General features: G+C 37.4%; 4 protein-coding genes across 10 annotated transcripts; 2 read left to right on the forward strand and 2 right to left on the reverse strand.

Moving 5' to 3' along the window:
- Positions 1 to 673: 673 nt before the first annotated feature.
- LOC141899926 (uncharacterized) lies at positions 674 to 7,789 on the reverse strand. Its single transcript, XM_074786550.1, has 2 exons — positions 7,514 to 7,789; positions 674 to 6,272 (listed from the first exon to the last, which is right to left on the reverse strand). Exons 1-2 carry the CDS (start codon positions 7,781 to 7,783, stop codon positions 2,235 to 2,237), a joined length of 4,308 nt encoding a protein of 1,435 aa, XP_074642651.1. The 5' UTR covers positions 7,784 to 7,789; the 3' UTR covers positions 674 to 2,234.
- An 885-nt stretch (positions 7,790 to 8,674) lies between these two features.
- Positions 8,675 to 18,405, forward strand: LOC141899496 (coiled-coil domain-containing protein 125-like). 3 transcript variants are annotated; one of them, XM_074785851.1, is made up of 11 exons: positions 8,675 to 9,445; positions 9,788 to 9,867; positions 9,949 to 10,035; positions 11,232 to 11,303; positions 13,961 to 14,043; positions 14,505 to 14,587; positions 14,672 to 14,796; positions 15,446 to 15,553; positions 15,634 to 15,823; positions 16,353 to 16,483; positions 16,569 to 18,405. In XM_074785851.1, the coding sequence occupies exons 1-11, from the start codon at positions 8,827 to 8,829 to the stop codon at positions 16,686 to 16,688; spliced, it is 1,698 nt and encodes a 565-aa protein (XP_074641952.1). In that variant the 5' UTR covers positions 8,675 to 8,826; the 3' UTR covers positions 16,689 to 18,405. The 3 variants fall into 3 exon arrangements, with proteins under 3 accessions (XP_074641952.1, XP_074641951.1, XP_074641953.1); XM_074785850.1 differs by lacking the exon at positions 13,961 to 14,043 and adding an exon at positions 11,868 to 11,953 and having other exon boundaries at positions 8,676 to 9,445; XM_074785852.1 differs by lacking the exon at positions 13,961 to 14,043 and adding an exon at positions 11,868 to 11,953 and having other exon boundaries at positions 8,678 to 9,445; positions 14,672 to 14,790.
- Positions 18,406 to 18,703: 298 nt separating this feature from the next.
- On the reverse strand, positions 18,704 to 23,743 carry LOC141899741 (uncharacterized). 5 transcript variants are annotated; one of them, XM_074786226.1, is made up of 12 exons: positions 23,578 to 23,734; positions 22,856 to 22,893; positions 22,678 to 22,729; positions 22,285 to 22,520; positions 22,047 to 22,128; positions 21,477 to 21,678; positions 21,036 to 21,103; positions 20,867 to 20,943; positions 20,506 to 20,603; positions 20,323 to 20,417; positions 19,991 to 20,203; positions 18,704 to 19,674 (listed from the first exon to the last, which is right to left on the reverse strand). In XM_074786226.1, exons 3-12 carry the CDS (start codon positions 22,682 to 22,684, stop codon positions 19,586 to 19,588), a joined length of 1,167 nt encoding a protein of 388 aa, XP_074642327.1. In that variant the 5' UTR covers positions 22,685 to 22,729; positions 22,856 to 22,893; positions 23,578 to 23,734; the 3' UTR covers positions 18,704 to 19,585. The 5 variants fall into 5 exon arrangements, with proteins under 5 accessions (XP_074642327.1, XP_074642328.1, XP_074642326.1 ...); XM_074786227.1 differs by having other exon boundaries at positions 23,595 to 23,654; XM_074786225.1 differs by lacking the exon at positions 22,856 to 22,893 and having other exon boundaries at positions 19,991 to 20,188; positions 20,341 to 20,417; positions 23,595 to 23,743.
- Positions 23,744 to 23,975: 232 nt separating this feature from the next.
- On the forward strand, positions 23,976 to 27,372 carry LOC141899676 (cyclin-J-like). The gene is made up of 6 exons (XM_074786106.1): positions 23,976 to 24,051; positions 24,728 to 25,016; positions 25,580 to 25,870; positions 26,082 to 26,241; positions 26,698 to 26,801; positions 26,953 to 27,372. The coding sequence occupies exons 2-6, from the start codon at positions 24,740 to 24,742 to the stop codon at positions 27,003 to 27,005; spliced, it is 885 nt and encodes a 294-aa protein (XP_074642207.1). The 5' UTR covers positions 23,976 to 24,051; positions 24,728 to 24,739; the 3' UTR covers positions 27,006 to 27,372.
- The last annotated feature ends 391 nt before the right edge of the window (positions 27,373 to 27,763 follow it).

A 27,763-nucleotide genomic window follows, 5' to 3' on the forward strand; every position in this document is an offset into this window, starting at 1 on the left:
AGGGTTCGCAGCCCAGGGGACGCCCATCTGAAAGACTGGTATAATATACCCTCGTTATATCAATTCTTGTACAAAAACGAAGAGGTATCCAGCGACGTATCTTCCTATTCTAGGATCTATGCGCCGTCAGTGAAGCATTCGAGCGTTTGGAAGTCAGACGAATCGATGGAATAATTACTCATTTAGAAAATTATGGAAACCGTATAAAACGACTACTTGATGATAAAAAGCGGTAAATTCAAGTAAACCAAGTAAACTTGGAGTTAGAATCGATCAATCCATATAATAGAATCCAATTTTCATGATTCATGGCACATGCACATGTATGTTTAGTGTCGCGAGATTGTATTACGTGGAAGAAGCATTGGATATGTTGCTGAATTTGCTTCCCCGCAAATTGATACACACTTGGGCGTACAAAATCGACGATTCAAACCCACAATACGAATATCCACAATTCCAGGTAAGTCTACACTGTTGCGGTAGCATTTAGGGTCGCGGGGTTCTAGTTATCCATCGGAACGTCGGGAACGTTCAGTTTAACCCCGATAAGTCAATACCTACGTAAAAACATGCGCTCCAAGAAATATCATATTTAACTGGGTAAAAATCTTAAGCCGTTATAAATTCTGTTGATAGTTTACTTTTTCTGATTCTATACAAGGGCTTTAGTCTAGCGAACTACAAAAATGATGCTGGCGAAGACACAGATGGTCAAACAAACAGCAATGAGTCAGAAGATAATGAGACATACCATCAACAAAATACCAAGTATGAACATGTCACTCCGATTTTATTCGCTCTAATCAGTGAACAGTTTTGTAAATTCTATGGAAAATCACTGATGCACGAATGACATGTAGAAACAAAAGTGGAAATTACATATGAAAATACCGACCATCAACATATTTTTTAGAATGGGGTATCTGAATATTCATTCAAATATCTGCAAATATAAGTCTACTGAAAACCACTACATTTTGATATTTTTAGCAAACCACGGAAAATACGCGCTTCATCGAAACCGAAGCAGAATCAGAGGGGAAAAGTGCTCAGGAAAATCCAAGAAGTCGTACCGCGAAGTAAGTTGTTAGACGACGAGTCCTAGAATAATTGACTGATTTTGTGCAATGCGCATTAAAGTTTCATTTGTACTCACGATACTGTTTTATTACTCATAGGGATGAAATCAGCAGCGTCCCCTGTGAATCGATCTACGACAAACAGAGTTACATTCACTAAACATATCGACGATGACGAATACAATGGACAAATTGAGTGCACATACGACGAGGTTCAGTCATTTGATGCCGATACAGGTAGATTCTAATTGCTATCCTTTTAATTAATAAGTCGTTGTCTTCACTTCGTAAAACAGTTATCGGAGCCAAGACATCGTAATGTATGAGGAATTCGTTAAACGATTATTTAAATAAGATACATATAAAAAATATCATATAATATAATGATGATTACTATAACATATTAATACATATAATGATACATATAATAGCACCCGACGAGGAAACGATTATTTTGTTTTCAGATTATTTCATTATGTGTCATTGTGTAGGTATCGGTATTCACAGAACAGATATAAAAAGAAAAGGTTTACTGCAAAAATACGGACGTGCTAAATGTGATTACAAAGCGAAAAACATACTGGAAATATCATTCAAAAAGAGTGAGTAATTTATATGATAAAACAACAATAATATTTCATTGATAAAAAGACTTGACATTTGAATTATCTAACAAAACGTGCTTGGGTAAATATTCCAGATGACATCTTGAAAATGGAACGAAATCCTGACGAAACGGGTATGTGCTACGGCTGGACCAGAAAGGGAAACTTCTACCCGAAAGAAGGAGGTTATTTCCCGGCTGATCTTTTAGAGCCTTGTCCATGTCCTCGTATAGAACAATCTATATGGAATCACTACATGGAAGGATTTCTTCACGACTGATCAAATCACACACATATTTCTTTACATTTAATCATCGTGTATATCCTGCAGTTTTCATTACATGAATTTCCGTGGTAATGTCTACAATTTCTTTAGCTGAGCGACAATAAAGATATGTTTTTACATATTCATGTAAGGTTTTTGATTATCCAATTTTTGAGTTGCTTCTTCATTTTCACCAATGTTCCTAAATTTCTTATCACACGAGCATTTTGATCGATATATGGAAAAATATCTGTATAAAAATATCTGTATAAACTAAGTTGTCTAATTAATTCTATGAAGTCTAACTTGCCATTCGTTATTTTCCGCATTGAAATATCGACATGCTAGGTAGTCGTCGGCGATACACATGTTGCACACTCGGCTACCAACCGATTTAGAGACGATCGTGGAACAACCTATAATTTGATTGGAGTACGTGGCGTTGATAATCACTCCTTCATTTCCACTTTCGGGATAAACCGCAAGCATCACATTCGCTTCGTTTCGTACGCACGGAAAAACTAAAGCCGGTGAAATTGGTAATCCTGCCATTCTAACATCGATACTATGGATGTACCCAGCGTCACGATTTAGATACAACAGCTCTTTTCTTTGGTGACAATAAATGAACATTCTCCCTTCGTCACTTACGCTGAACCCGCCAGGCCATCTAAACTCACCATCTGGTAATTTCAGCTTCTTACTTTTACCAGTATCAATCATGGACCCGTTGTACATATCCCTGGACTTCAGTGGCCATACGTTGATGTGTGTTAAAGTTTGTAAATAGATAGTATTTTTCTTCAGCACCATCGCTACCGGCTGAGCACCATTTAATCGAAATGTTAAATCTTCCTCCAACTTTTTTTTCATCTGAACATACTCTACCAGTTTAAACCATTCTGCATTTTCCTGTTCGACCGTATAGACTTTACCGTTGCTATCAGCTCCAATCCCATAAATCAGAACTGCATCTTGAAAATATTTGGTATGTTTCTTTATACCATCTTTTGTGTAACTGATACTATGGATCTTTTTATCGGTTCCCCACTCCGCACAGAAGATTTGTACATCTGCGCCGACAACTTCTGGTGGCACAATTGCGATCAGTGAAGCTATCATTCCAGGCAAAACAACAGTGTCCATGTCGGACAACGAAATTGGACCAAATCGAGTTTTCATTTGAGTATGTATATCCTTGATATCCTCTTCGATAATGCCGACTAATCCTATTGTGTCCCCGATGTTATATTCTTGTTCTTCAATTCTAGGAACTATCACGTCTTTGATTTTTTCTTCGAGCTTAATTATTTGATCACGACAACTTTGTAACTGACTCACCCTGTCGTTGGTTCCTTTGATCCGAATCAGAATCTGATTGGTGCAACTATCAATCTTGTCGGAGATCATTTTAATTCGAGCCATTGCTGTTTCGTTGTTTTGTTTAAGGGACAATTCGCAGCCGGATAATCGCATGTCAGATACGGTATTGCGTTCCTCGGAGTTTTTCTCAATTTCTGCAAGTGACGTTTTCAGAGTTGTGTGATCGGCCGTTATTGTCCTTATCTCATCTGTCAGCACGTCCATTTTGCCTTTTGACTCTATCAGCTGTTCACTGACTTTTTCAGATACGGCTTCTAAATCTCTGACTATTTTGTCCTTTCTAATTGTCAAATGGCCTAAGTCATTACCAACTTGCTGAATGTCAGCTGCGTTATTTTCTATCGACGAATTGATTTCCAATACACTTTTAGAAATTTGTTTTCCCTCGATCTCAATTTCAGAGACTTTGTTTTGCACGGCGTTTACATTTTTCTCGACATCGGCTTTCAATTCTTTTAGTTTACTATCGAAGACTTTTGAAAGATTTGCGGTTATTTTTTTGAGTTGATCGAGTTGAGCAGTGTATTCTTTTCTCAGATTGGCGACGGATGTTTCTAATTTCCCAGAATTCTGCACGATATGTTCTTTTTCACAAATAATAGAGGTGATTTTGTCTTCCAAACTCCTGATTCGGCTTTGGGCTTCATTGTCGATATCTTTCAAACGGTTTCCGAGTTTCAATAATTGCCCATTGCAACTCGTGTTGTACTTGTTTAATTGTTTGTTTAATTCTTCGATCTTCCGAAAACAAGTATCTTGGTTTTGCATAACAGTGTCAATTTTGTGCAACGTATTTGAATCATTCTTATAGTTCTGCCTTTCTATATCCGACATTTTTTCCAAAAAACCTTCTATCGTCAAATTTTGAATTTCTAACTTCTTTTCAAGTATGATGAATCTTTCGTCAGTCCTTTGTTTCTCTAATACGAAATCTTTATCTAATGTGAAAATATTTTTTTCTTGTTGGTCTGTCTGAATAATACAACCAATATTTTGCTCATTTTCTGGTTGTAAACTTATTTTGCTGTTGCTTTTCTCAGCACCGTGCTCCTGACTTCCATGTAAATTGCTCGGTGCAGTTTTACCATCAGTCGCATGGGGTTTGCCTGGTTGGTTTGCCCCAATCTCACTTATATCTGCCAGTTCTTCTTCTGGTTGGTGTGTCGTCCTATCGACCATTCGGTCTTTCGTTGACTCAATGTCAATGTTGCTATTGCTTAGGTCTTCATGCAGTTGATGTGTCTGGATATCAGCACTATTTTCCTGGTTCTCTTGTAGATTCGTGGATGCTTCATTGTTGCTAAGACCTTTTTCTGTTTTATCTATCGATAATGTACCTAAATCTTTCTGCTCTTCTGGTTTGTCTTTTGTTCTTTGTTCACTGATTTTGCTACCGTTTTCCTCACCAACTCCCAGCTGTTTATCATGTTCCTGGGTAACTGCTGTTTGAATAATACAACCAATATTTTGCTCATTTTCTGGTTGTAAACTTATTTTGCTGTTGCTTTTCTCAGCACCGTGCTCCTGACTTCCATGTAAATTGCTCGGTGCAGTTTTACCATCAGTCGCATGGGGTTTGCCTGGTTGGTTTGCCCTAATCTCATCTATATCTGCCAGTTCTTCTTCTGGTTGGTGTGTCGTCCTATCAACCATTCGGTCTTTCGTTGACTCAATGTTAATGTTGCTATTGCTTTGGTCTTCATACAGTTGATGTGTCTGGATATCAGCACTATTTTCCTGGTTCTCTTGTAGATTCGTGGATGCTTCATTGTTGCTAAGACCTTTTTCTGTTTTGTCTATCGATAATGTACCTAAATCTTTCTGGTCTTCTGGTTTGTCTTTGGTTCTTTGTTCACTGATTTTGCTACCGTTTTCCTCACCAACTCCCAGCTGTTTATCATGTTCCTGGGTAACTGCTGTTTGAATAATACAACCAATATTTTGCTCATTTTCTGGTTGTAAACTTATTTTGCTGTTGCTTTTCTCAGCACCGTGCTCCTGACTTCCATGTAAATTGCTCGGTGCAGTTTTACCATCAGTCGCATGGTTCTTGCCTGGTTGGTTTGCCCCAATCTCACTTATATCTGCCAGTTCTTCTTCTGGTTTGTGTGTCGTCCTATCAACCATTCGGTCTATCGTTGACTCAATGTTAATGTTGCTATTGCTTTGGTCTTCAAGCAGTTGATGTGTCTGGATATCAGCACTATTTTCCTGGTTCTCTTGTAGATTCGTGGATGCTTCATTGTTGCTAAGACCTTTTTCTGGTTTGTCTATCGAATGTGTACCTAAATCTTTCTGTTCTTCTGGTCTGTCTTTTGTTCTTTGTCCACTGATTTTGTTACCGTTTTCCTTACCAACTCCCAGCTGTTTATCATGTTCCTGGGTAACTGCAGTCTCACGTGCATTTACCGCCATGTTGCTTCTTCCTGTTTGACTTATATCACTAACATCTTTCAGTTCTTTGTGGTCTCTTTCTGTGGTTTTTTTATTTGTCTCGATTTCCTTTTCATCTATCAGCTTTTTTGCTGCTTGTACAATACTGCTTTTTTGTCCAATCTCGCCGCTACGTTTCTGATTTCTATTTAATTGGGTGGCTGGGGTCTGATCACCAACTGTATCGGTTTTTTCGATGTGTTTGTCTTTTGTACCATGACCACCTCCTCTGTGGGCTTTCACTGATTGATACGTGTTCTTCTTGCTATCGACCACCACCGGGCCTTCGATCGTTTCGTTTAATTTGAAATACGTTTCGCCATGAAATGAGGCATGCAGCTGACCTAACATTGATTCCGTAGTGCGAAATATGATCTGTTCACGTACATAAGTCATTGCGGCGTCTTCATCATCACATTCAATATCATAAGTTACAACGTTGCATTTTCTTTTTACATATCTAAGTAGATTCTTTGATTCTTTCTTCCTCCAGTAGAGACTTATCTACAAAATTTTTAAAATTATTGATATCACTAATCTGGTTGTTCATCTTACAATATTCTATAATGGCTTATGAACTCATCAGTTCATGCAAAATTCCATCGGTTGCCAGAAAGCGTTTTGGGATAGATTGATTTAAATTCCGTGTGAATAGATTGCATCCACATTCAACGGATTTTTCCTAACTTAATGCGCGTTCACACGACGAAATTTAGACCGGTTTTTAAATTTGGTCCGGTCAAATTTGGACCCGACCAAGCGGGCAAAAATACCGTCACACGGGTAAAAATACCGTCCCAAATTAGACCAGTCTAGTTTAGACCGGTTTAATTTGGCAAAATTTTGGACCGGTCTAAATCCATGTGTGCGGACAGAAATTGGTATCAGATCCGGTCTAAATCGTAATTCTGAATCTCTGCGGTAGATGTCACGACCTCTGCGGTAGAGTGTGAGTCCAGTTTATTAAGTCTTAAATGCTATAATTACCGCCTATGTAATTATTTTTAAGTACTGTTTTTCCTCCCTATACTATGGAAATGTTTGGAGCATATTCGTATTCGTATGTCGCAATCATCATCCGTTTTACTTCCGTGGTTTGAATCGTGTTAAAGCGACACTGAGTTTCAGCGTGATAGAATAAAATAGAATTCGCAAAAATGTCTAAACCTGACAGAGGATCGAATTGGTCAAAATGAAGAATGTCTCGCTCTACTTGGAATCTGGAAGTAAGACTTCATCCAGGCCCAGTTAATTATTTAGCAGATGGCGACATCTTGTGGCCCCGATGACAAGCGATTTTATCAACGCGTTTCAAAATGCTGCGTGAACGCTCAGCGAAATTTGGTCTGGCCTTAATTGGGACAGGACCAGGTACGGACCCATTTAGACCGGTCTAACTAGTTGTCGTGGGAACGCGGCTTAAAGCTGCTTATTGTACACAGCGCGGTCGAGTGTATAGAACAGCGGCATTCGTTTTGAAATTAGAGTACTGCAAAAAAGAACCCTCTGATAACAACTCTAGAACTCGTTTCGATTACAAAATAACTGGGTTATCAATATTTTTAATGATAGACATAAGACATTATAGAATGAATACAACGTGAAAAGAATTGACCCCAATATTATGTAAGTTTTATTAGTAGGTGTAAATAAAGAGAGCGCATACCTGCTGCGTGGATGTACATATTGATTTAATTTTCTATTTCATTAATTTGATAATTTGAATCAGTTATTATGATAATCACCTCGTTGATTGGTTTCATGCTCAATTCTACTCCTCCGATGCGTCCGGGGATGCGTCTTTTGATCGATTCCTCCAATTCAGCGTTTCTGCATTCTTCAATCGCAATTGTTACATATCTCGTATTTTGGCGAGGTTCGTCGTGAAGTTGAATCAAAGGAAAATAGCAGAATCGCTGTTTATCGGTTTCTACCTCTGGCCACACTTTGATCAATTGATTGTTATAGTTGAATTCGAAGCTGTTTACAGCCATATTTGCTGGAGCAGTTGCCATGTTCAATCTCGTTGTGTAGTAGAGACTCGATATCGGCTTTCCATGTATGGGAATCCCCAACTAATTTCGTTTCGCCGTAAGGAACGAGTTTAGGCCGGCGTCCAAATAAAAATGGTCGTAAAAATTATTTCTGAACTCATACGCCGAGTGTTTTCGTGCAGACACGGCAGGGGCGTCACATTTTCACTGCCTCGCCAAAGAAAAAGAGCACTTTGAAAAAAGCCACGTGCAAATTAATTTTCAACAATTTTTGTTGGACTACAGCCTAATGCCATTTTCATTTTACTAGTCTCCTCTAGCATTCTTCAACACATCCGAGCCAGGATTTTTACAGCCACGAACTTCTCGCCAGGAAATGGCACATTCCTGCTAAAAAACTAAGCTAAAAACCTTTTTGGAATTGACATTCGTCAAATCTCGATGCCTTTAATTTGCAACATTTCATATAGTCACTTGATACCCTTTTTTCACCTCCAGAGGCCTGGCCCTTTCCAGAATAATCGATCGAACATTCAAGATTCAGAAAAGATCCTTGGAATGATTTCATTGATTTCGCATTTTTCTGCCTTTCTAAGAAGAGAATTTCAGATTATTTGAGTGCCCTACCGTGAGGCACCCAGAATCTGCGAATGCACGGTAAAGGCCCACAAGTTGGCCGGGAAAATGACACCAAACCCCGCCAGCCACTATAACCACGATCGCCGCAGTATTCTCGGAGCCACCCACTTTTAGAGCGAACTAGCCTCCGGCGTATTAATACATCCGATAATTATCCATCTTAAAATCATTATCATGAACATCAATATACAATTACTTTTGCGATCAATATCGTTGAGTATTTGCCTATAGAAGTATTTCATAATCCCCTAAAAATTAGAACCTTTTTTCACTCGTAAGTGTACATCGCATCGTTCATTTCCGGGTTGTTGTTAGGCTCTTGACATGTCGTCAACGATGTCAAAATCAAAATCTGTCGGATTTTTCACGATTTCCCCGATATTTCATTAGAAAATCGTTGCCGTGGTGCGATATTGAAAGATTATATGGCGTCGTATAACATGTTGCCGACGGATGACAAACAATATTCATCGGACGATGATAGCGATTGCTCGGGCAGTAGTATCGACGAAGGCGGCGATTTAGGACTCGGACTCGGATTAAAGCCCGGTGCTATCTCCAAAAACCCGGTTTTCGTGGAAAATGTTCATGTCACTAATAACGGCGCAATGGAAACGACGCACTTCGTCGACCGTCGGGAATCGGTATCGTCCGATCCTAGCGACAGTAATCGCGGTCGTCAACCCGGAAACTCGAGTCCGACCACCACCGCGCCTCGCCGTTCGAATAGCTTCGACAAATTAAAATGGAACGGCGGGAACACGACAACCGATCCGACGACGAATAAAAAACGTTTTTTGTTCGGCGGCAGGTTTACGACTTCTGGCGTGGTGAAATCCACGTCGTCGGAAACCGGTGAGAAAACGTATCCGAACTTCGTATCTTCGAAACGCAATTTAAGCGTCAGTAACGACTGTTCTCGTTGCGGGGGTGACGTGATCGCTCCGATCGGGACTTCCATTCGACAACAGAAGCTTTTATTCGAACAGGATAAAGAGGACCTTTTACAGAAAGGGGCTGTCGATGTAGAGCTTCCTAAGTATGGTAAGATTCATTGGGTAGTAAATGAAAGTAACTGACCATATTTAGAATAAATAACAAGACGAGTTGCCTAAAAGGTTAACTATTTATTTGATGCATGAGCTTTCGCCACTAATGTATAGAAGCTTCATCAGGTGAATATTCACCTGATGAAGCTTCGAATGAGCATCTTCAGTAGTGATATAGTACTACTCATCTCTTTATTTATTCTAAATATGGTAAGTTACTTTCATTCATTTAACCACCAACTACATAGGCCCTTTGGGATCGTTCTGCATTAGCCTAAAGATATAATAAATAAATATCTTAAAATGATAATAAATAATTATTATTTTCTATATGCAGACTTTCCAGGTGTCAGTATACCGTGTTGGACTCAGTCGCATCAAGAAGATCTCGAGGATAAACTGGCTCGCGCTGAACAGGTAATGAATCCTGAGAGATACCCTCATCCTCCGTGTTCTTCTTCATCGTTCAGCATTCAGTGTTAATTCTTGTTTAAACAGGAGGTCGAAATTCTTCGCGCGGAGTTGGACAGATGTCAAAAGCAGCTGGATGCAAAATACAGAGCGATACAGATCTTACAAAAACAGGTATTTATCAAATCATGGTAGGTCTTTCGCGTGTCAGGTACCGGGTAGGTCTATGATTCAATTTTGCCTTATTTCTAACCTCATCTCTTCGAGTAATCTCACATTTTTAAGAACGGAAAGGCATAGGTCTATAGGATAATGTTCATTGCTGAGCTCACTGCCAGTTGCACTTCAAAGAACAGAATCGGGATATTATGTAGGGCCTACATGAATTTGCCATTCTTTGGAATATTACACAACCAAAACAGTTGGCAACTAATTAGTCATACTCAATAAGTTGATTTACATACAGCAGATGGTAGGCCTAAACCATGTGAGAACTCGGGACAATTGTATGTATTTCAAATTTTATCCGTATTGTCAGACTATAAACAATCTGATACGTACTCAAGATTTATCGATTAAAAAATTCATTTATCATCCTCATTTCAAAATGACACTATTTCGAATACATTAAATACATAAATTTTATGTGCTTTAATGTATATGTGTCCACTGTAGTTACAGTTAACCTGCCAGTAGATTTGAAAATTAAGCTGGGTTGAAATAGTTTTTCAACAAAATTTCCACGCGTTTGTTGCTACACATAGCCTTGATTATTTATTGGTGAACTGAATCAAATTCACTCAACTGCGTTATATAAGAGCCATTTTCATTATGTCTTACTGTATTGCAATCAAAGGGTTTAAAGTGTTATTAAGAGCCGAGCGAAAATGCACTAAAACAGCAGAACTTAGGATTATACATTTTATCCAATAGACCCCAGTTTGTGAATTCATATTCGAGTATTTATAATGAGATATATTTTATGCATTGGAAACGAATGCCGGTAATACTTTATTGCAATATACATCTGGATAGAGCGACTTTCACCGCATATATATAATAATGAGATATATATATATATATATATGATAATATACATGAGGCCTACGTGTCGAATCGCTAAATTCAACCATGGATCAATTGACAGACTTAGAACAGTTCGATAAAATACAAAATTACCTCGCAAAACTCATGGTAGGCGTCATCCATTTGTTATTTCTAAGACATTGTAGGGAAGCATCTTAGATTTGAATCGTTTTCTGACTGAAAATTCCATTGTATTTGATGAATATGTCACAGTTAAAATGTTTCTTTTTCTATGGAAAATCTATGATGAATTTCAATTGGTTTTGTTTTTTTGTTTTTTTTAGTCACAAGTAGCGCAGGGTGAACATGACATGAGCAGTCTTAAAATCCGTGAACTTACTCGCGGCATGCAGCAGGTGAATATCTTCTACATATGCTTACAAAAAACTAAGAGGACTGATTTTCTTGAACGAGCTAGACACTCAATAATCTATTAATTCTTGCAATAACAGAGTTGATGAACTGTTAATAGTATCTTCTTTATTCTTAACCTAACTTTTTATGTATGATTCATATTGTTTTTTTCTATCCTTTTGTCAATATTAATTCATCGTATTGGAGCTGTCTTTAAACATTGTTGCAGTTCATTTCTCATGATTGCCACATGCATGTCTTTTTTTTCATCCCTGCCAACTACTCTATGTGTTTAGCGTTAGTGATTATGGCCTCTGCTTATCAACCTGAAACAATGACCATGACGATATATAATCAATGGATGCGAATTAGACTCTTGATACTTTTTCGTACCCCTACGGATTAAAGAAATTGAATGCTTCATTCTCCTATTCTTCAAAACTAATCGATGAGCCTAATCATTTTATTGATCCTAACTATCATAACTAATATATTAATATTTTTGTTTTGTTGGTTTCTGCCTTTCTTTTTGCATGCTCGCTCAAATCGATTGGCTCGTATTTCAGGAGATAAACAAACTTCAATTTGAATTGGAATATCGGCAAAGTATGCTAATGGATAGTCAACAGACTTGGGCCCAACGTTTTGATAGGTAAAATCTATAATCTTCATGTTATAAAATGAGGTGTATGAAACTGTTTCATGCCGGGATCTGTTGAGTTGTAGACATTTTTAGAATTCTGTCAGAAGCTGCGGATTCTAAAATAACTAACTTCCGTAAACAGGTCCCACGAGCTAAGGTGAAATTGATGATCATTTCTTTTGCTACAACTATTTGTTCAGTCCCTTTTAAATTTTGCTTGGTTCTACTTTTCTTCCGGGTTGATTTTGTTTTTTGTCTTTTTTTTGTGTGGTTTTTTGCCTAAGGACCTAGTTACACAATTGATTATTGGATTTAACTCAAACAGAGTTGTACATTTTTCATGTCATAACTCAGGTCTGTGTAACTGGGTCCTGAGTGTCATTATGATGATAAACAGTGACTAAAATATATAGTCAACTGTTGAGTAATTCATTGATTAATCGGAGTAGATTATTCCTCAAAAATCAGTTAAACGGGTGTGTGATGTGTATATATGTTTTCTGTAGATACCGTCTGACGAAGATCTTCAAGAACTTTGCCATTTTATAGTCACATCACGCGAAGCTTTGTTCCTACGATATTTACATAGGTATACTACAGTTTGTCAGTGAAATAGTTGTAATTTCAAAACCTGAAGGTTGATTGCGAAACATCAAAAAAACTCTTTTTCGAATAAATATCATTCTTGGGCCAGTTTCATCGACTCTCTCCTTTCTTTAAGTCATGTACTTTAAGCCTATGTCAAAAAGTACAAAATCCAAATTAAGGAAAAATCAACCTTAAGGGTCATATGGCAAATAACTTTACTCTAACTCTTGATAGCTATTAACAGATATTTCTTAAGTATAAACATACTATATCCACCTAACCTTTGCATTTTTTGAATTTCTTAACTCATTTTTTCCAACAACAAAAAATGTGCACTATCCCGCAAATCCAATTGACTGATTTGCTATGATTGTAATGATTTTTGTATGTTGATGCCTGTTATGAAATGTAGTCGGACGCAAATTACCGGATTAAACTTCTCTCTCGAGATATTTTCGACGTACAAAGACTCGATGCATAATTAAGGCTCATTTCCCGGAGCGAATTGAAATGATTTGATCTATTTCGATGCAGATAATACTGAATCTGCATGTGGAATTTTATGGCCGCATATATACACATCTGTGCACTGAGTACGCCATATTATATTGTCAGCTGAAATCTCCACGAACAGCTGTCAGTCTTCATCGGTGGAAGAAACTTCGCTTTTAAGATCATTGATTCGTTTCTCTTGTATTTTTCACTATATATATATCTCTGTTCTCGTCTTATCCGAGTCGAATTCATTCAAGTCGTCATCGTTTAAGTCATCGCATCATTGAGTCAAAATTTGTATTTATAATCAAATTAACGTAGTAAGTAATCATTCGGATCATGGATGTATAAACTAGATTATACTATCTGGTTAATACGTCCATGTTTAGATTGAGTGGTCAACATAATTATGGTCGCAGCTATGGCGACTTGAGCGAATTTGACTTTACTTACTTTCATATGAAGAAAAGAATTAGATAAATTACAGGTTGGCCACTGACCCGGAAGACTCAGGGAATCAGGAAAATTCGGGGAATTTGACCAATATTACAAAAAAAAACCTGGAAAACTCGAGGAATTTGGTTAATGTTATTGACCGTGTTTCTTTATGGTTACCTACAGGATTCATAAAAAAATGAATGATTGTAACGTACTAAATTAGAAATTTGTCTGATTCACTCAGGGAATTTTGTATTATCACATGGAAAAATCAAGGAAAATTCTGTGGCCACCCTGTATTAGTATACCTGATGCGAACCACCAGCTCTACTTTCTCTCATTGGCAGATAAATCATTTTTGGGAAAAAAATCTGTACTCTACCATTTTCTAAACATTAACCAAGACAATAATATTATAATATATCTGGCCTGTCTCTAACTAATGTACTTTCTAAATGAGGTGAATGGTATTCTTTTATTTCTTTCATTTACCAGGAGGTGGCACCGTTAGTATGTATGGGTGATCTGAGCACTATGGGAAAATCTCGCTTTACTCTCTTACAGGAACGATGCAATAGGTGAATCTTTCTGTGTAAAATGATAAGCATGTTTGAACGGTGGTTTAAACGAACTGAGAAAGTTTGCAGATTCATTCGGCCTACGTACACATACGCGGATGCACTGTGTATTTGATGACAGCTGTTTCTGCAGCATATGGCACGCAGTTGTGGTATTCTAATAAGTGCTGCAATTTTTCGCTTCATAAACCCATAGATATAACACCCGATACCTTAAGACATTTCTGCACATATTTTCATGGTGTTTATGATTATAATCGCGACTAATGATTTAGATAAATGACTATAAATTTTTTCATGCTTATGTGCTGCATTACGAAGAAATCCTATGCTTAATTGAATTAGCTTGTCCGTGGCATTATTGCAGTCATTTGTTTTTCAGTTGTTCATAGTCACAAAATGTTATTGAAAAAACCTCGCAATATTAGTTTGTGTATGTGTTTCGTAATTTTTCGATATAGAACATGCAAAGAGAACGCCTCGCTTATGGCTACTCTGGACGAAAGAACTTTAGAACTTAAACGATTGCATGCTGAAAAAATGGGTGAATATCTGATAATTGAAATTTTCATCGAAACTTACTCCTTGAGAGATCCTATAATCGTTGAAATTTGTTGATGATTTGTAGCCGTGCGTAGAGAGAGGGACGAGTTGCTGGCGTTACTCGACGTTCAAGAGCGCATGAAATACGAACGAAATCGCACTTCACAATCGGACGACGCGTATAGTGATTTTTCCTCGAATGAGGTATATGTAAGTGCAACGTGTCAGCGTGGGACTGCCACTGGTTTCAAACATACTACCGCTTTTTTGTTCGAAAAAAGAATGCTCTAGGTCCAGTAGTATTGGACAAACATTTCTATCTAATTATATCAATATCTTATATCTGTCAATCAACCTTTTATATACTACCTATATGGTATCTATGTTACTCTCTTTTGCTGTTCAATGTTTTGACTATCTTTTGTCATTATCTTATTGTATTGTTTGAAACCTTTTACAGTTTATGCAACACTTTGTCACTGTTCTATAACTGGACGCACTTCATCCTGGGTTGCGCAGTCATGGTTCAAATCTTGAAATTTGTATTGACGCCACCCATGACTGTGCTACTTACTGGGTCTAGCTTTACTTTGATATATGGCCAAAACCATGACTATACATGGAGATTAAAAGATTATACTCGTCTCACAAAGATTATGTGTTGCGCTATAATCTTTTCATGTATGCATAGTGTTGCTATGGGACCAGTTGTAACCTATCCATTTTCAACTCCATGTACCTATCTGTGCTGAGGAAATTAACAAGCTCCTCTATATTCATGTTTATGCATGATTTAAGTACTGTTCATATTTTTTATATTACAAAAAATAACAGATAACTGATGAAATATGTTTTGTAGCTGGCAGTATTAGGAGCCTGTAACTGTCGCCAGACAAACCCGGAGCCTTGTGGTTGTGCCTATGCTGCCGCTAATCTTCGTAAAGAAACCATCAAATTACGTGAAGATGTAAGGTTTCAGTTGAAGCTATACATTTCTTCATTTTTGTGCGTAGCAGATGTGTTGAATATTGAAATATTTGCTTACAGATCGAACTTCACAAGGGTCGACGGGAAGAAGCCTACACTACGGTCGACGCGTATAGAATGGCTTTCGAAGAACAGTTACATCGAAATCGATCACTAACAATGAAAATCGCTGAACTAACGGCACCGACTGAGAAAAAATTCAACAAAGCTAAAAATGTACTACGATGGCTAGTCAGGCAGCTGAATGAAGGTAACTGTGCATTCAAGTTATTTGGACAGCTCCATCATTGGATTCTATCACCCACCCAAAAAATTATTCAAGTTTAGTAATGAATTTTAATATAAATAGCTACTTGACCAAAAAATGTTTAATGACGTAGCTTTAGATATAATATCAAATGTAGAGAATACCACAATAATACTGAAAAAAGTAATATAAAGTCCTAAAATATTCCCTTGAGCTAGTAGTTTATTCGACGTTTCGACTATATTTTAGTAGTCATCTTCAGGAATACTGATCCCATACTCCTGAAGATGACTATAAAAATATAGTCTAAACTTCGGATTATGTACTAGTCACAGGGACATTTTCGGCCTATATATAATTTTTTCGATATTATTGTGGTATTCTCGACACAATGGTTGTATGATATCAAGCATTACTATTTAACTGCCTCTTAACTTAGTTTTCCACAAAAGGTTAAGTTAGAATGTAAGCCATGAATTCACTGCTCGATTTCGTAGTTACTTGACATAATTTGTCATAATGTATTTTCCAGATCTCACTTACGATCAGACGATCCCTACGGTGGAACCGCTGAATGAGAACGGTAATGTCAGCGATCGTAATTCCAATGATTTACTCAAGTGCCAGAATGAACAAGAAATCATTGCTTATCTTCTCGAAAAGGTAAATCGATATCAAATGATACCGATACCTATTAAACGACGTGCGTAGAATTGAATTTGGTACAATCTCTCTGGTTCTCTTTCAGTTAAATGATAAATCAGAAGCTTTAGCCCACCAGCGCCTGGCCGCTAGAATGTTAGCCAGTCGGACGAAAGAACTCGAGGAACGACTGCATTTAGTGGATGAAACAGTACCTCGAACTTGATCATATTGATAGCGTAGATCAGTTTATTGATTTGATTCGGTTTAGAGATAAGCGCAACTGTTGGAAATTCCTGTAATCTACATAGTCGTGAGTACAGTGCAATGCGAACTGCCTTGACCAAAATGTTAATTGAAAGCTTTAAGTTCTGTCCATACGCGTATAGTCAAGTTGTGGAGTCAGATTTATATTTGCAATGAAAAATCACTCTTATATGTGTACAGTATACATCACTCAGTGCTTCCAGTTCAAGTAAGATTTCATGTACGCCTCCATTATTCATGCAACTGATGTTGAATGTACATGTACATGTACCGGTATGTATATACAGGCGCGTTGGAAGCAATTTTTGCGGTTCTTATATGTAGCCGCGGCGAATTTACTTCAATTTCGTCAAAACATGATATTCAACGAAAACGAACGTCATTCAGTAAATTATTGCCACGGTTTCATCACTGCTGTCGCTGCAGTTCCAACGCCACTGATATATAATATGTATCTAGTCGTTAATTAAAATGAATATGTAGAAAAGAGGTCCTTGTCCATACACACAGGTCGCTGATCCAGTTAATCAATTTTATATACCTCTGACAAAAAGGGCCTTCTCAAAAAGAAGTTAGTTCCTAATTCATGATGATGACCATGTTGATATTCACCGTAGGGACCATTCATTTATTACCTACGCATTAGGGGAGGGTTAAGTGCAATCGCGTACTGTAATGCTTAAAGTATATGAAAAAATGGCAATTTTGCGCACAGGGGGGGTTAAAAATTCAAATTTCATGCGTACGTAATAAATGAATTATTCTGTATTAAAAATGAAATATGTTAGTCCTCGAAAGAAGGGGAGATCGAATCTTTTTAATACCCTGTGTGAGACAGAGACGCCTTAGATGCACCACTGAGCATCAAATAAAGCTGTATATAAGCTTTAAGATGTTAGAAGTGTAGAAAGGCATTTAAGGGTTATCATATTCAAACTGCCATCTTTGTTTATCAGGAATCGCATCTATCGACTTACAGGATATTAACTGAATTTTAGTCCTGTAATTATGTTGAACTTTGTTATGTCCGTGCATATCGTGTTATATAGATTTAAAACAACTTATTTGCAATTTTCTAATAGTCTATGAATTCAATTAAGGAGAATGACCAACCTAAGAGTCGAGTCGAAAGACTAATCATCAGAAGAGAAATAAATCTGCTGTTAGAAGGATGTTGCAATTACTGAATCATAGATCTCTGTCTCTTGAGAAATTATTGCTGCAGGAATGTTGATATAGTTTTGTCATACAAAGTTGTTACTGCTGAATCACATCTGTCTTGTTTCAGTTCTTTCAGAAAAATAACCCTTTTTGGGTTAAGCAAATTGGCGTAGTTAGAAAATAATTTCTTTGATTAAATCATATATCTTTGATTGAAGCATATATTTTAAAATCGGATAGTATATATTTAGGTATACCCATCAGACTGACATCGTAAATAATGTCTCATATAGTATTGTAATAGATGGGGTAATAGGGCTTTTATCTATACACTGTATAGTTAATTACATATGGGAGGATGATATATTTCATTCAGAGTTGATGTTAATGCAGTTTGAACTAATGTAAGCAAGTGTGGATCTGAATGTTACAATGTATAACAACGTGATGATGTATTGTGCAAAGTTTATTTTATATCCATGTTAAAAAATATTATTTTGAAAAAATAAAGTACATACGTATATATGTAAAATCTGAAGTTTTAATAGTGGCATTCTCTTATGGAACTGATAAAAGCTGCAGTTTTGGAGGTTCTATCTACGTCTCTATTGGCAACATTGCTGTTTTTCACATGTCTTGGTCATTGACTTTGGGTTTACCAAGGTTACCCTGATCCCCTCGGAAATTGCATCTTTTCAGATATCTCTTCTATTTTCCAAGATCTACCTCCGTGTACATACACATTCCTCAAGATTTTGTTGCGAAGATCCACACATCATTCAAAGATATTACACTAAAGAAGCTTTTGTTCTATTATTCTTTTTATTAAATCACATACAGTTAAAAAATTACAAAACTGTCAATGGTAGATAAAAAGGAAATAACCATATATTTTTACTTTGTACACTACTGGCAGTAAATGATCTCTCAATGTATTTTTCTTATTCCTAAAAAACTTAACTACATTTTTAATGAATACTAAGAAGCAGCATATCCGTATGAATAAATAAACAGGATTCATAGGCATGCACATTAATTTATTATGCTGGTGAAAAACAACACATACCGGTATATAGCAAGATCAGAACTCATCAAATACAGGTTTTTTACTTCGTACATGTATGAACATGCAAAATTGAAGCCAACAGTTTCCCTTTTCTTCATGACTAGAGCCATTCATTTTATTGTACACGTACATGTAATACTATATGCAAATAATCATTGAAAACTTGTAATAAAACTAAATGGAATATACTGCAATACAGTATCCAGATGATGAGGACATTCATCAAGTACGTAACCCCTTACCATACATATTAAAGCATTAGAAGACAAATGGCAACTTTCCTACCATCCACTCCATTTATTAACATTCCCTGTTTGAAACTCATTCAACGGCACATCAATACTGGAAAACACAGAATTTCAGAACTGGGATCATACCCGGTATCTATACAGGAAAATGTCACACTCGCCCAGTAAATATCTAATAAATATATAAAATTGTATATTCTTGTAAATTGGACAACATATATCAGCAAAAAGTTGTAAACTTTATAACCATTAAGCAGCTAGCTATTCATGCCATCAGTAATACTGGTATATCGTTTTAACCTTATAAAGTACAACGGAATACTCTCTCTTTTAAGGATATTATGTCCATCCTTTGGACAATCCATCGATCGAAATCTTTCATCATCTGGCAGTCGAATGTCCGAGGAATATTTCACTGGCGACTGATTCCGTATCGCTTAGATCTAAACTCAACACATCTTCATCCAAACCTGCAATAAAGAGGAAAAACACAGTTATTATTCTGTCACTTAGAATAATTCTAAACAAGCCTCAATCGTTCTTGGGCTCAGGCTTGAATCTGGAACTCTGAAATTCCCATGCGTTAGTTCCCATTGCATTTTGGATATTGTATCTAGAGCCGATAGCTAAATTCTCTTGAGACAAATTTTTGAATCTCGACCCCGTTCCTGAAAGGCAGTTTTTAGTGCCTAGTTCTGTCATTAGTTGGCGCACTGGGTCCATTCTTTGAACCGCAACCCCAAACTAACCGAAGTGGTTGCACATGGCTTCATTCTGAATACTCACCAGTCAACAAGGGCGTTTTCTTCGGTGAAATAGAGAAGTCTTCACTATCGTAATCAGCAAGTGATGCACTCAAACTGATATCCTCGTCAAACAGATTGCCATACATGAGTGTATCATTCGTATCCCTGGCTACTTTTCTGGTTTCATGGCCGCCATTTGTTGTGGCTTTATCATCATTCAATCGTGAAAACGGTTCAACTTTTTTGGAATTCGCTACATATCAAAATATAAGACTAATCGTTGAAATTATGCGCAAAATGCATGTATTGATGTATGTATAGTCTAGAGTTTCACTTTGGGAAGAGTTATACAAGCATTCAACCATGAAATACCTCTAAACCTGGGCCTACCTAAATTCGTAGGTATCGATTTATCAATTGATGTCTCCAAACTCATGATTTTGTCTTGAATTATTTTCATGGAGTTTCTGCAATGAGAACAAAAGCATCTCATGTATAACTGTCCACGTGTAAAAAAATTTCATATCAATGTCATCTAAAGAGAAATATACTAACTGTAGTTCATGGACTTGCATAGTACCCTTTGTACTACCAGATAGTGGTGATTTTGAAGGACTGTTTCCTGATCCAGGGAATGTGATCTCACGAATTGACTAAAAGACAATATAGTCTGTCACTATCACAAACATTTCATAAAAAATTCTACTAACAATGAGTTTCTTTCTTACATACAGTATGGTAAAGTGAGATGTTCTAAGAAAATGTTTTGTGACAAAACCTAACAAACCTATTTCATTAGCAATCATCCTCAGTCATAATTAAATCGATAGCATCATGAGGATCTTTATAAGCCAGATACAAATTGTTACTACCAAGTATCCTTATGTAAATAAAACATTTTCACATCAATAAGTACCTTTTCAATTCTTTCATTTCTTCTACTTAAATCTTTGTTATCGGTCGCAATGGAAGCCAACTCTAATTCCACCCTGACTAAAGACGCAAAACCAATGATGAAAAATTTGGTATCGCTATATTTTCAATACCCGCAAGAAAGGATAAACTGATGAAATAAAATATCATACCCAATCGACTTTTCATCGTTTCCAATTCTCGACGCAAACCATCGCATTCTTCTTTAGCATATCTTTTCCTAAATCACAGAGTAGAAAATATTTCACCCCAAACATATCATAAATATTAACTATCTTAAACCAGGCTAAGTTCATTAAAAGGCCCAGGGTATGTCAGTATCGTGGAAACTAAATTTCTTCTGGGAGCAAAGTTATATAGTCGTCAATAGGTGGATATGAATAATGGGATCAAGCGGTACTGGTCTCATCAATCCAGGTTACTTGGGTTTGAATCCTGATTTCTTGCCTCTCCGTCTCATAACTGGGAAAAAACCCCTAGCCTTCTTATAAGGAGTATCATTTTGAAGTGAAATATACTACATGTATTTATGTGTGACTTGATTGGTCGGGCTGGACAGAATTTAATTTCAGTGGAAATTTTCGTAAACTTACATATCCTGAATTTCTCTAGTCATTGAAGAGAACTGATTTTCCGAAGTGTATTTTTCATCTTCGAGATGTCTGTATCGCGTCAATTGCGTCTGCAAACGATTCAGTTCCGTATCGGTTTCTCGTTTCCATCGGTCCAATTTCTTATCGGTTTCCATGTCGACGCCTCTTTCCGTCAGTCGTCGATTAATGGATCGCATTTCATCTAAAACAACACAAATAAACGGATATAGTTTCCAACATGTGTTCTCATCCTACCTCAGAGGGGACTCTAATCTGATGGCATCCGAGGCTTCCATGCACCAAAACCTGCCTCATTAGGCCGAGTAATCAGCTACATATGCTGCTTAGATGATATCATTATTAGCCAATCAAAAATAACACTTCATTTTAGCCTGGGTTAATCCTTTCTAAGTTATCCATGAAATTTGCCTCAGCAATTAGACAACAGGCAAACAGAGGTTTGAGCCATGGCTGAGTCTCGTGATGACATCAGATTCAAATTCCTGCCAAAGTAGGATGTATATTCTCAGAAGACTAATTTCTCAGAAATTAGCTGTTTGACTATCATACCTCGGAGCATGTCCATTTCTCTCGAGTTCTGGTCCCTTTCATTTTCGACCCTACGAAGCGATCGCTGCAAGTTTTCAATTTCCTAAAAGGAAATCATTAATATTTCTATTCATCCGATAACTTGTGTAGAAGATCCTTGTTTGCAATGTGATATAGACCTCTGTATCTTATTAGACAAATCTGGATTCTCAATTGAGCCTCAGCATACAAGGCCAATATGCTGTAGGCCTATACCTACTTGATTTTGACAGTCAATACGATCGGATAGGGCCATCAATAATCCGTTATCGACAGAACTCAGACCGTATTGAGTCTGTTGCGCTGTCATCGGTGGTTCGGTTCCGTTGACTGCTCCAAATCCCGAAGGCACAATCGCAGTCGGGGTAGGTTTAAATGCGGAAAAATTTGGCGAAGATGTGAACGGCGTCACACCTACTGCCGAGAAGCTGTTGCTATACGGTTTAAAGGCGCTGTCTGAAATGAGACAAAAAACTAAATACTACTGTTTTATGCTAAATTGCTTTATAAATTTCTAAATTTCATTTTGATCAATTTTCAATATTCATTATTGAAGTGAGAATATAAAGAACATTTTCAGGACTATCGAAACTTCATTCAATCTGTTGCTTACCTCCCATTGTTAAAGCGGATTGAGATTGAAACCGGGCGGATCCAAGACGACTCTGAAAACGACAAAATAGAATTCAATCAAACAGTAGGCCTAAGCCTTAAGTACACTGATTATTAGGTTCACCGACCGATGCATTGAAATTAACTTATGAGTTATAAATCGTCACACAACAACTCACATAAACAGTCTTCTAGTAATATGAATAGCTAAGCATAACTAAAAATATTAATGAAAATCTTTTAGGTCTACTGAACAGGTATAAACGTAAAAAGACTAAATGCTTGACTGGTTTGGTGCACAGGCAATACATGTAAGCCGACATATAGTACGCGGGTATCAGTCTGCAAAGAACCACCCGTTAAGCCAGGTCTAAACATTTCTATCAATATCCACTGCGATAAGTCTATTCGACACAGTTACAGAGAAATGTTGTTGTTGATAAACCATGCTCAATAGTTCCAGTTCAGCTACAAGTTAATTCATAGAATCAGTCAGTATCTTATAGGCCTATACTAAATACCAATTTTCAGAATACTACTGGGTATAACTAAAAATGTAGGTCAAAACCTGTGTCAGGTAGACAGTATCCCCTCGAATCTGATGGTACGCCACACACACCCGCCTGATGATCAGCACGAGTCCGCAGTATAAGGCTGCTGCATGAAATCAGGCCGCACCAATCACTAATCAGATTGCCTGTTAATCGCTGCGTAGTAGCTATAGGCTACTCAGTTTAGTATCATTTAGAACATGTTTGGATCACTGCCGATGGAGGATGAGTGATTAGACAGGCGATGTAACTATCTCTCCACCTCCTCCACCTTTTTAGATTGATTGGTCAATAAAAATATATAACGTTGTTGGTTAGGCTCTGAACTGAACGAAGATCATACAACTTACACCTTTCATACGCCTACCTTAATCCTGTTGATATTGGATTCAGTTTCTCTGACTACCGACGAGAATCTATCTTCCCAACTCATCCTGGACTGCAATCGCTGATTAGATTAGGGTACCGGCGTTCAACAAACCGACACAGCGACTCTACTACCACTGGTGGCCATTTGTAAACGTTTCCAAGGAATTAATCGTTGGGGAAATCCAAAATTTATTTCCGGGTTTGGTTAAGTCGATCACATTTGTAAAATCTCGATAAATCTTATTGTTTTTTTTTCAAAATCTAATCAAAATATAAAAAGGCCAAGAGCTTAAGGATCTTTATTCAGTAAAAAAAGTCTCAGCCGCAGCTTTCCGCTTCCAGAAGGTGCTGCCACCTAGTAGAGGCGCTGAGAATGAACAGCTGATTTTGACAGGTGAAGCGTGACGCATGTGCGATGCGTCTTAGCCCCATTATTACTCCAAATTTAAGCGTCGGTATGTTGTCAAAATGCTCTTCTAATAAATTACACAACCCTAATTTAACGTCAGGAGACTTCGCCTTAAGTAACCACACATGCTTAGGCCTACTGGCTTGGCATTTTTTTTGGATGGTTGCCGCTGACGACAGTCCGGGTCAATCTTCTTGGGCTACATAAGATTTTGTGGTCATGTAGCTTTTCATTCGGAAGGCGAAGCAACCAACTAACTAACTGTGGCTGAACCTGCGAAGTCGATGCCAGCCCTGAAGAAACCCACCCCCTGAAATTAATGATGCCCAACCATGTGGCTTAACCGCCTGTAGCGCGAGGATGCATTGGTTTTGTTTTTAATTTGGTGGGGACTTTGGTCAGATTTTGAAGATCTGATGCTTCGATATGGCCTCTAAGCGATTTGTATTAATAAGGCTAGGTCTAACATGAAATTTAATAGGGTGTTATAATACTTTAATATTTCAGCTTAATATTTTTTCTTATGTCGAATTAAAGGAAGCAAAACTAAATTCATTTTGGGGGGGGGTTAGTGCTACGGGTTAACCATATCATTTCCTGGTCTTGCTTATTATTTGCTATACTACTCATCTCTAGACTGAATACCAGTCATTGTTACCGGTTTGTGAAACGGCGGCTAGGTACTAGACTATACTCTTCTCATGCCTACTAATATTTGACAGGTTGAATGCACGATGCTCGGAGACTGCTGGTGGGAGGACCCAGTGGCGAGCGATGTCCACAATACGCTACGCCAGAAAGAAAAACATATAATGCCGTACCATTCGCATTCTCCACAAATCAATGCCCGGCGTTCATTAGTCGACTGGTTAGCTGTCATTTGCGATAAAATCGAGGTTTGCGTGAATGCGAGACATTTGGCAATTCATCTGCTTGATTACTTCATGGATAATTTCGACATCGGACCTGATAAACTTCAACTGGTTGCATTCGGGAGTCTCTTAGTCGCAAGTAAGAAAAATTGGTCACCGTGTTTCTTTCTTGTTTTGAAAACAAATAAAGCAGGGGCAGATTTATGGGACTGGTCTCCTGCCTTCCCATTGATGTTGCCCTTTTTGTCAGATATAGTCAAAACCTGCTAATTTCACACTCATCGTCTCGAAATTTTAAGATGTGTTTAAGGATATATTCCTTCAAAAATATGTTGACACTGAGGGTGAAACCGACTAACCGACTCTTCTTTTCTGGACCCGCATTCTTAGCATTAACTCATTCTTGGAAATGCAGAGAACAAGCTTATGAATCAGTTTAATATTTTTCATTTTCCTGTAAAATCTCAGGGCAACTTGTCAATTTTAGGTCGGTGGGCATCCCCTGGCCCTGCACCCTCCCCTTGGATTCACCCTGAGAACCAGAAGTACAAGTGTAATCCTATAGCCGGCAGCCAACATGTTTTAAGTTTTTCTAACTTCAAGATTAAGACAGAAAAAACCATTTTGATGACTTAGAATCCAACCCTTATGACACATTCCACGTATATTTTATGAGGTCAAAATTATTCGTATTTTATTTAGGTAAATTTCAGCAAATGGATTGTCAGGTGTCAAGGTGGAAAACGTTGAATGGATTTTTAGACTCTCCTGGTTACACTTCCATCGAATATATGCAAATGGAACTCATGATTTTGGAATTTTTTCGTTGGAATATTACGGCACCAACTGCCGCTGATTTCGGACCGTACTACATGGTTGCGTCGATGTTGGATAATAGTTGCCCTGGTGATGATACTCACGGTGATTATCGAAGGAAAGCTTTTAGTTTTTTGCAGAAATATATGGATTATTTCCTCGAAATAAGCCTACAGGGTGAGTGTTGGCGCAGTTTGTGAAAAACCTCAAAATCAGGACAATTTGTTGAGGTTGCTAGATCGTTTCTGTCTATGTCTTACATATTTGACTGTTAATTGACTGGAACCAATTTGCATGTCAGGGATTAGTCAAGGAAAAGTCGGGGAAAAAAGCAAGTGAAATCAATTGAATCGTGTAACTGAAATGAACCGAACTCTTATATTTTCAGATTATATCTATCGATTTTATGACCCGTCACTTGTAGCGGCGGCGTGTGTGGCTGCCTCGCGGATTTGTGTACGTCTAGTCCCAACATGGCCTCTGTGTATAGAAAAACTTACGTCGTACAATTGGGAACAAGTTTCGTCGGTTGTTGATTTCATGCTCAAGTAAGTTGCTCTTGATTTGTACGGATTTTTGAAAGTCTTGGAAGGTTTGGGAAAATTCTTTTGGAAAAGCTATGGAATTCTTTTTTCTCTATGGCTAAGGAAAAGGTATGGAAAATCAGAAAATGGTCTGAAATCAAATTTTCCTACTGTTTCTAATTTAAGGATATATGCTTAAACGCGTTACTACGCTTTGTCGATGGTATTGATATTTGGAACTAATTTACTTTGAATGGGCCTAAATTGCCTGTTCTAGGTTGGCAATGTGTGGGTATGGAAATCTGGGTATGGAAAATTAAATTTGGAAACCCGTAAAAACCCTGTCATTGCTCGAGTTCATACTGAGATCGATGTATAAAGCTGATGAATATCAATGAGTTACCTTAGTCAATACCTGTAGATCTTAATTTTGGATCTATTTCTTCATCATTAACAACTTGCAGAGTTTCTTTTTTTCAGAGCACTAAACGCCGATGAAGAAAGTGCAAAACAACAAGATTTGCCAGAAAACAAGTCAAACTGTGATTCAAGTCCTGCAAGTAGTTGCTCCAACCATTCCTTAGGTAAAATTGTTGAAATTTAGTTGGAGTTTTGCTGAAACTATGTAAAATGAGGTTTAAAATATGCCTAATTCGTCAAATGTGCAATTATAAAACGTTAACTTTTGAAGTTCTAAGTGCATGTAGATTAGTTTGAAACCTTTTAAATTTTTAGGATCTGATGGCATGGGCGATACTTATGACAGAAATGGTGAAAGCTATGTGTGAATTGAACTGGCGCGATACACACATCTAACAATTAAGCGGCTCAAGAATTTTGCATTTGTGTGGACACTTATGTTTTGATCAGCATAGAGTGCACTGGTATTAGTCTAAAAAGGCGACTTTCTGCATTCAATATTACATCGTAGGAACTATTGTATGGTCTCACCGTTTGCTGTACATTGTATATGGGTGAATTTATATTACAGCCCGATATTATAATGGGGTATTTTCTACATCAATGATCAATAAAATTAATTGAAGTGCCTTCCATTCTGCAGCCACTTAAATGGCCAATAAAATACGCAATAAAATACATTCCACCAGCAATACATTTTTTTTCCTCGTGTTTCATATGCTTCACTAAGTTTGACAAACGTTTATTTTGTAATTTTCAAAATTTAAAAATATAAGCGTTTCATTCCTATGTTAGTTTTCTTTCATATTTTTTGTTTGACAGTTCATCGGGCCATTAAGAATTCAAATAACACCGCTTTAGGAATTGTTATTAAAGCTTTCTGCTTTCTAGCCCACTACTCAAGGCTTTAGTCCCATAGGGCTATTACATTCACTTTTCATCTGTTCATCTGTATTAGGCAGAATTTAGTTTTCAACCGGCTTTGATGTATGGCCTTTATATTTGGTTCCTGTCTGTATCCATCCGCTAGATGCATCTTGCAGCTGAAAATTTAGCCCGATTGCAATCAAGATGGCCGACTTGTGGCTGTTGTTGGTAAATCAGCATTTTCACGGATCCGTTTGGA

Source organism: Tubulanus polymorphus, chromosome 2 (assembly GCF_964204645.1).
Source record: "Tubulanus polymorphus chromosome 2, tnTubPoly1.2, whole genome shotgun sequence".
Lineage (NCBI taxonomy): Eukaryota > Metazoa > Nemertea > Palaeonemertea > Tubulaniformes > Tubulanidae > Tubulanus > Tubulanus polymorphus.

Excerpts from the sequence above, each read along its gene's own strand:
- LOC141899926 (XM_074786550.1), bottom strand. The coding sequence starts at position 7,783 with ATGGCAACTGCTCCAGCAAATATGGCTGTAAACAGCTTCGAATTCAAC. Across the intron at positions 6,273-7,513 it reads GCATGAAACCAATCAACGAG|ATAAGTCTCTACTGGAGGAA; the intron begins GTGATTATCATA and ends AAAATTTTGTAG.
- LOC141899496 (XM_074785850.1), top strand. The coding sequence starts at position 8,827 with ATGGCGTCGTATAACATGTTGCCGACGGATGACAAACAATATTCATCG. Across the intron at positions 9,868-9,948 it reads AACTGGCTCGCGCTGAACAG|GAGGTCGAAATTCTTCGCGC; the intron begins GTAATGAATCCT and ends TTGTTTAAACAG. Across the intron at positions 11,304-11,867 it reads TTACTCGCGGCATGCAGCAG|GAGATAAACAAACTTCAATT; the intron begins GTGAATATCTTC and ends CTCGTATTTCAG.
- LOC141899741 (XM_074786223.1), bottom strand. The coding sequence starts at position 23,660 with ATGAGTTGGGAAGATAGATTCTCGTCGGTAGTCAGAGAAACTGAATCC. Across the intron at positions 21,679-22,046 it reads AGAAATGGACATGCTCCGAG|ATGAAATGCGATCCATTAAT; the intron begins GTATGATAGTCA and ends GTGTTGTTTTAG. Across the intron at positions 20,944-21,035 it reads AACGATGAAAAGTCGATTGG|TCAGGGTGGAATTAGAGTTG; the intron begins GTATGATATTTT and ends TTGCGTCTTTAG.
- LOC141899676 (XM_074786106.1), top strand. The coding sequence starts at position 24,740 with ATGCTCGGAGACTGCTGGTGGGAGGACCCAGTGGCGAGCGATGTCCAC. Across the intron at positions 25,017-25,579 it reads CGGGAGTCTCTTAGTCGCAA|GTAAATTTCAGCAAATGGAT; the intron begins GTAAGAAAAATT and ends TATTTTATTTAG. Across the intron at positions 26,802-26,952 it reads TTGCTCCAACCATTCCTTAG|GATCTGATGGCATGGGCGAT; the intron begins GTAAAATTGTTG and ends TTAAATTTTTAG.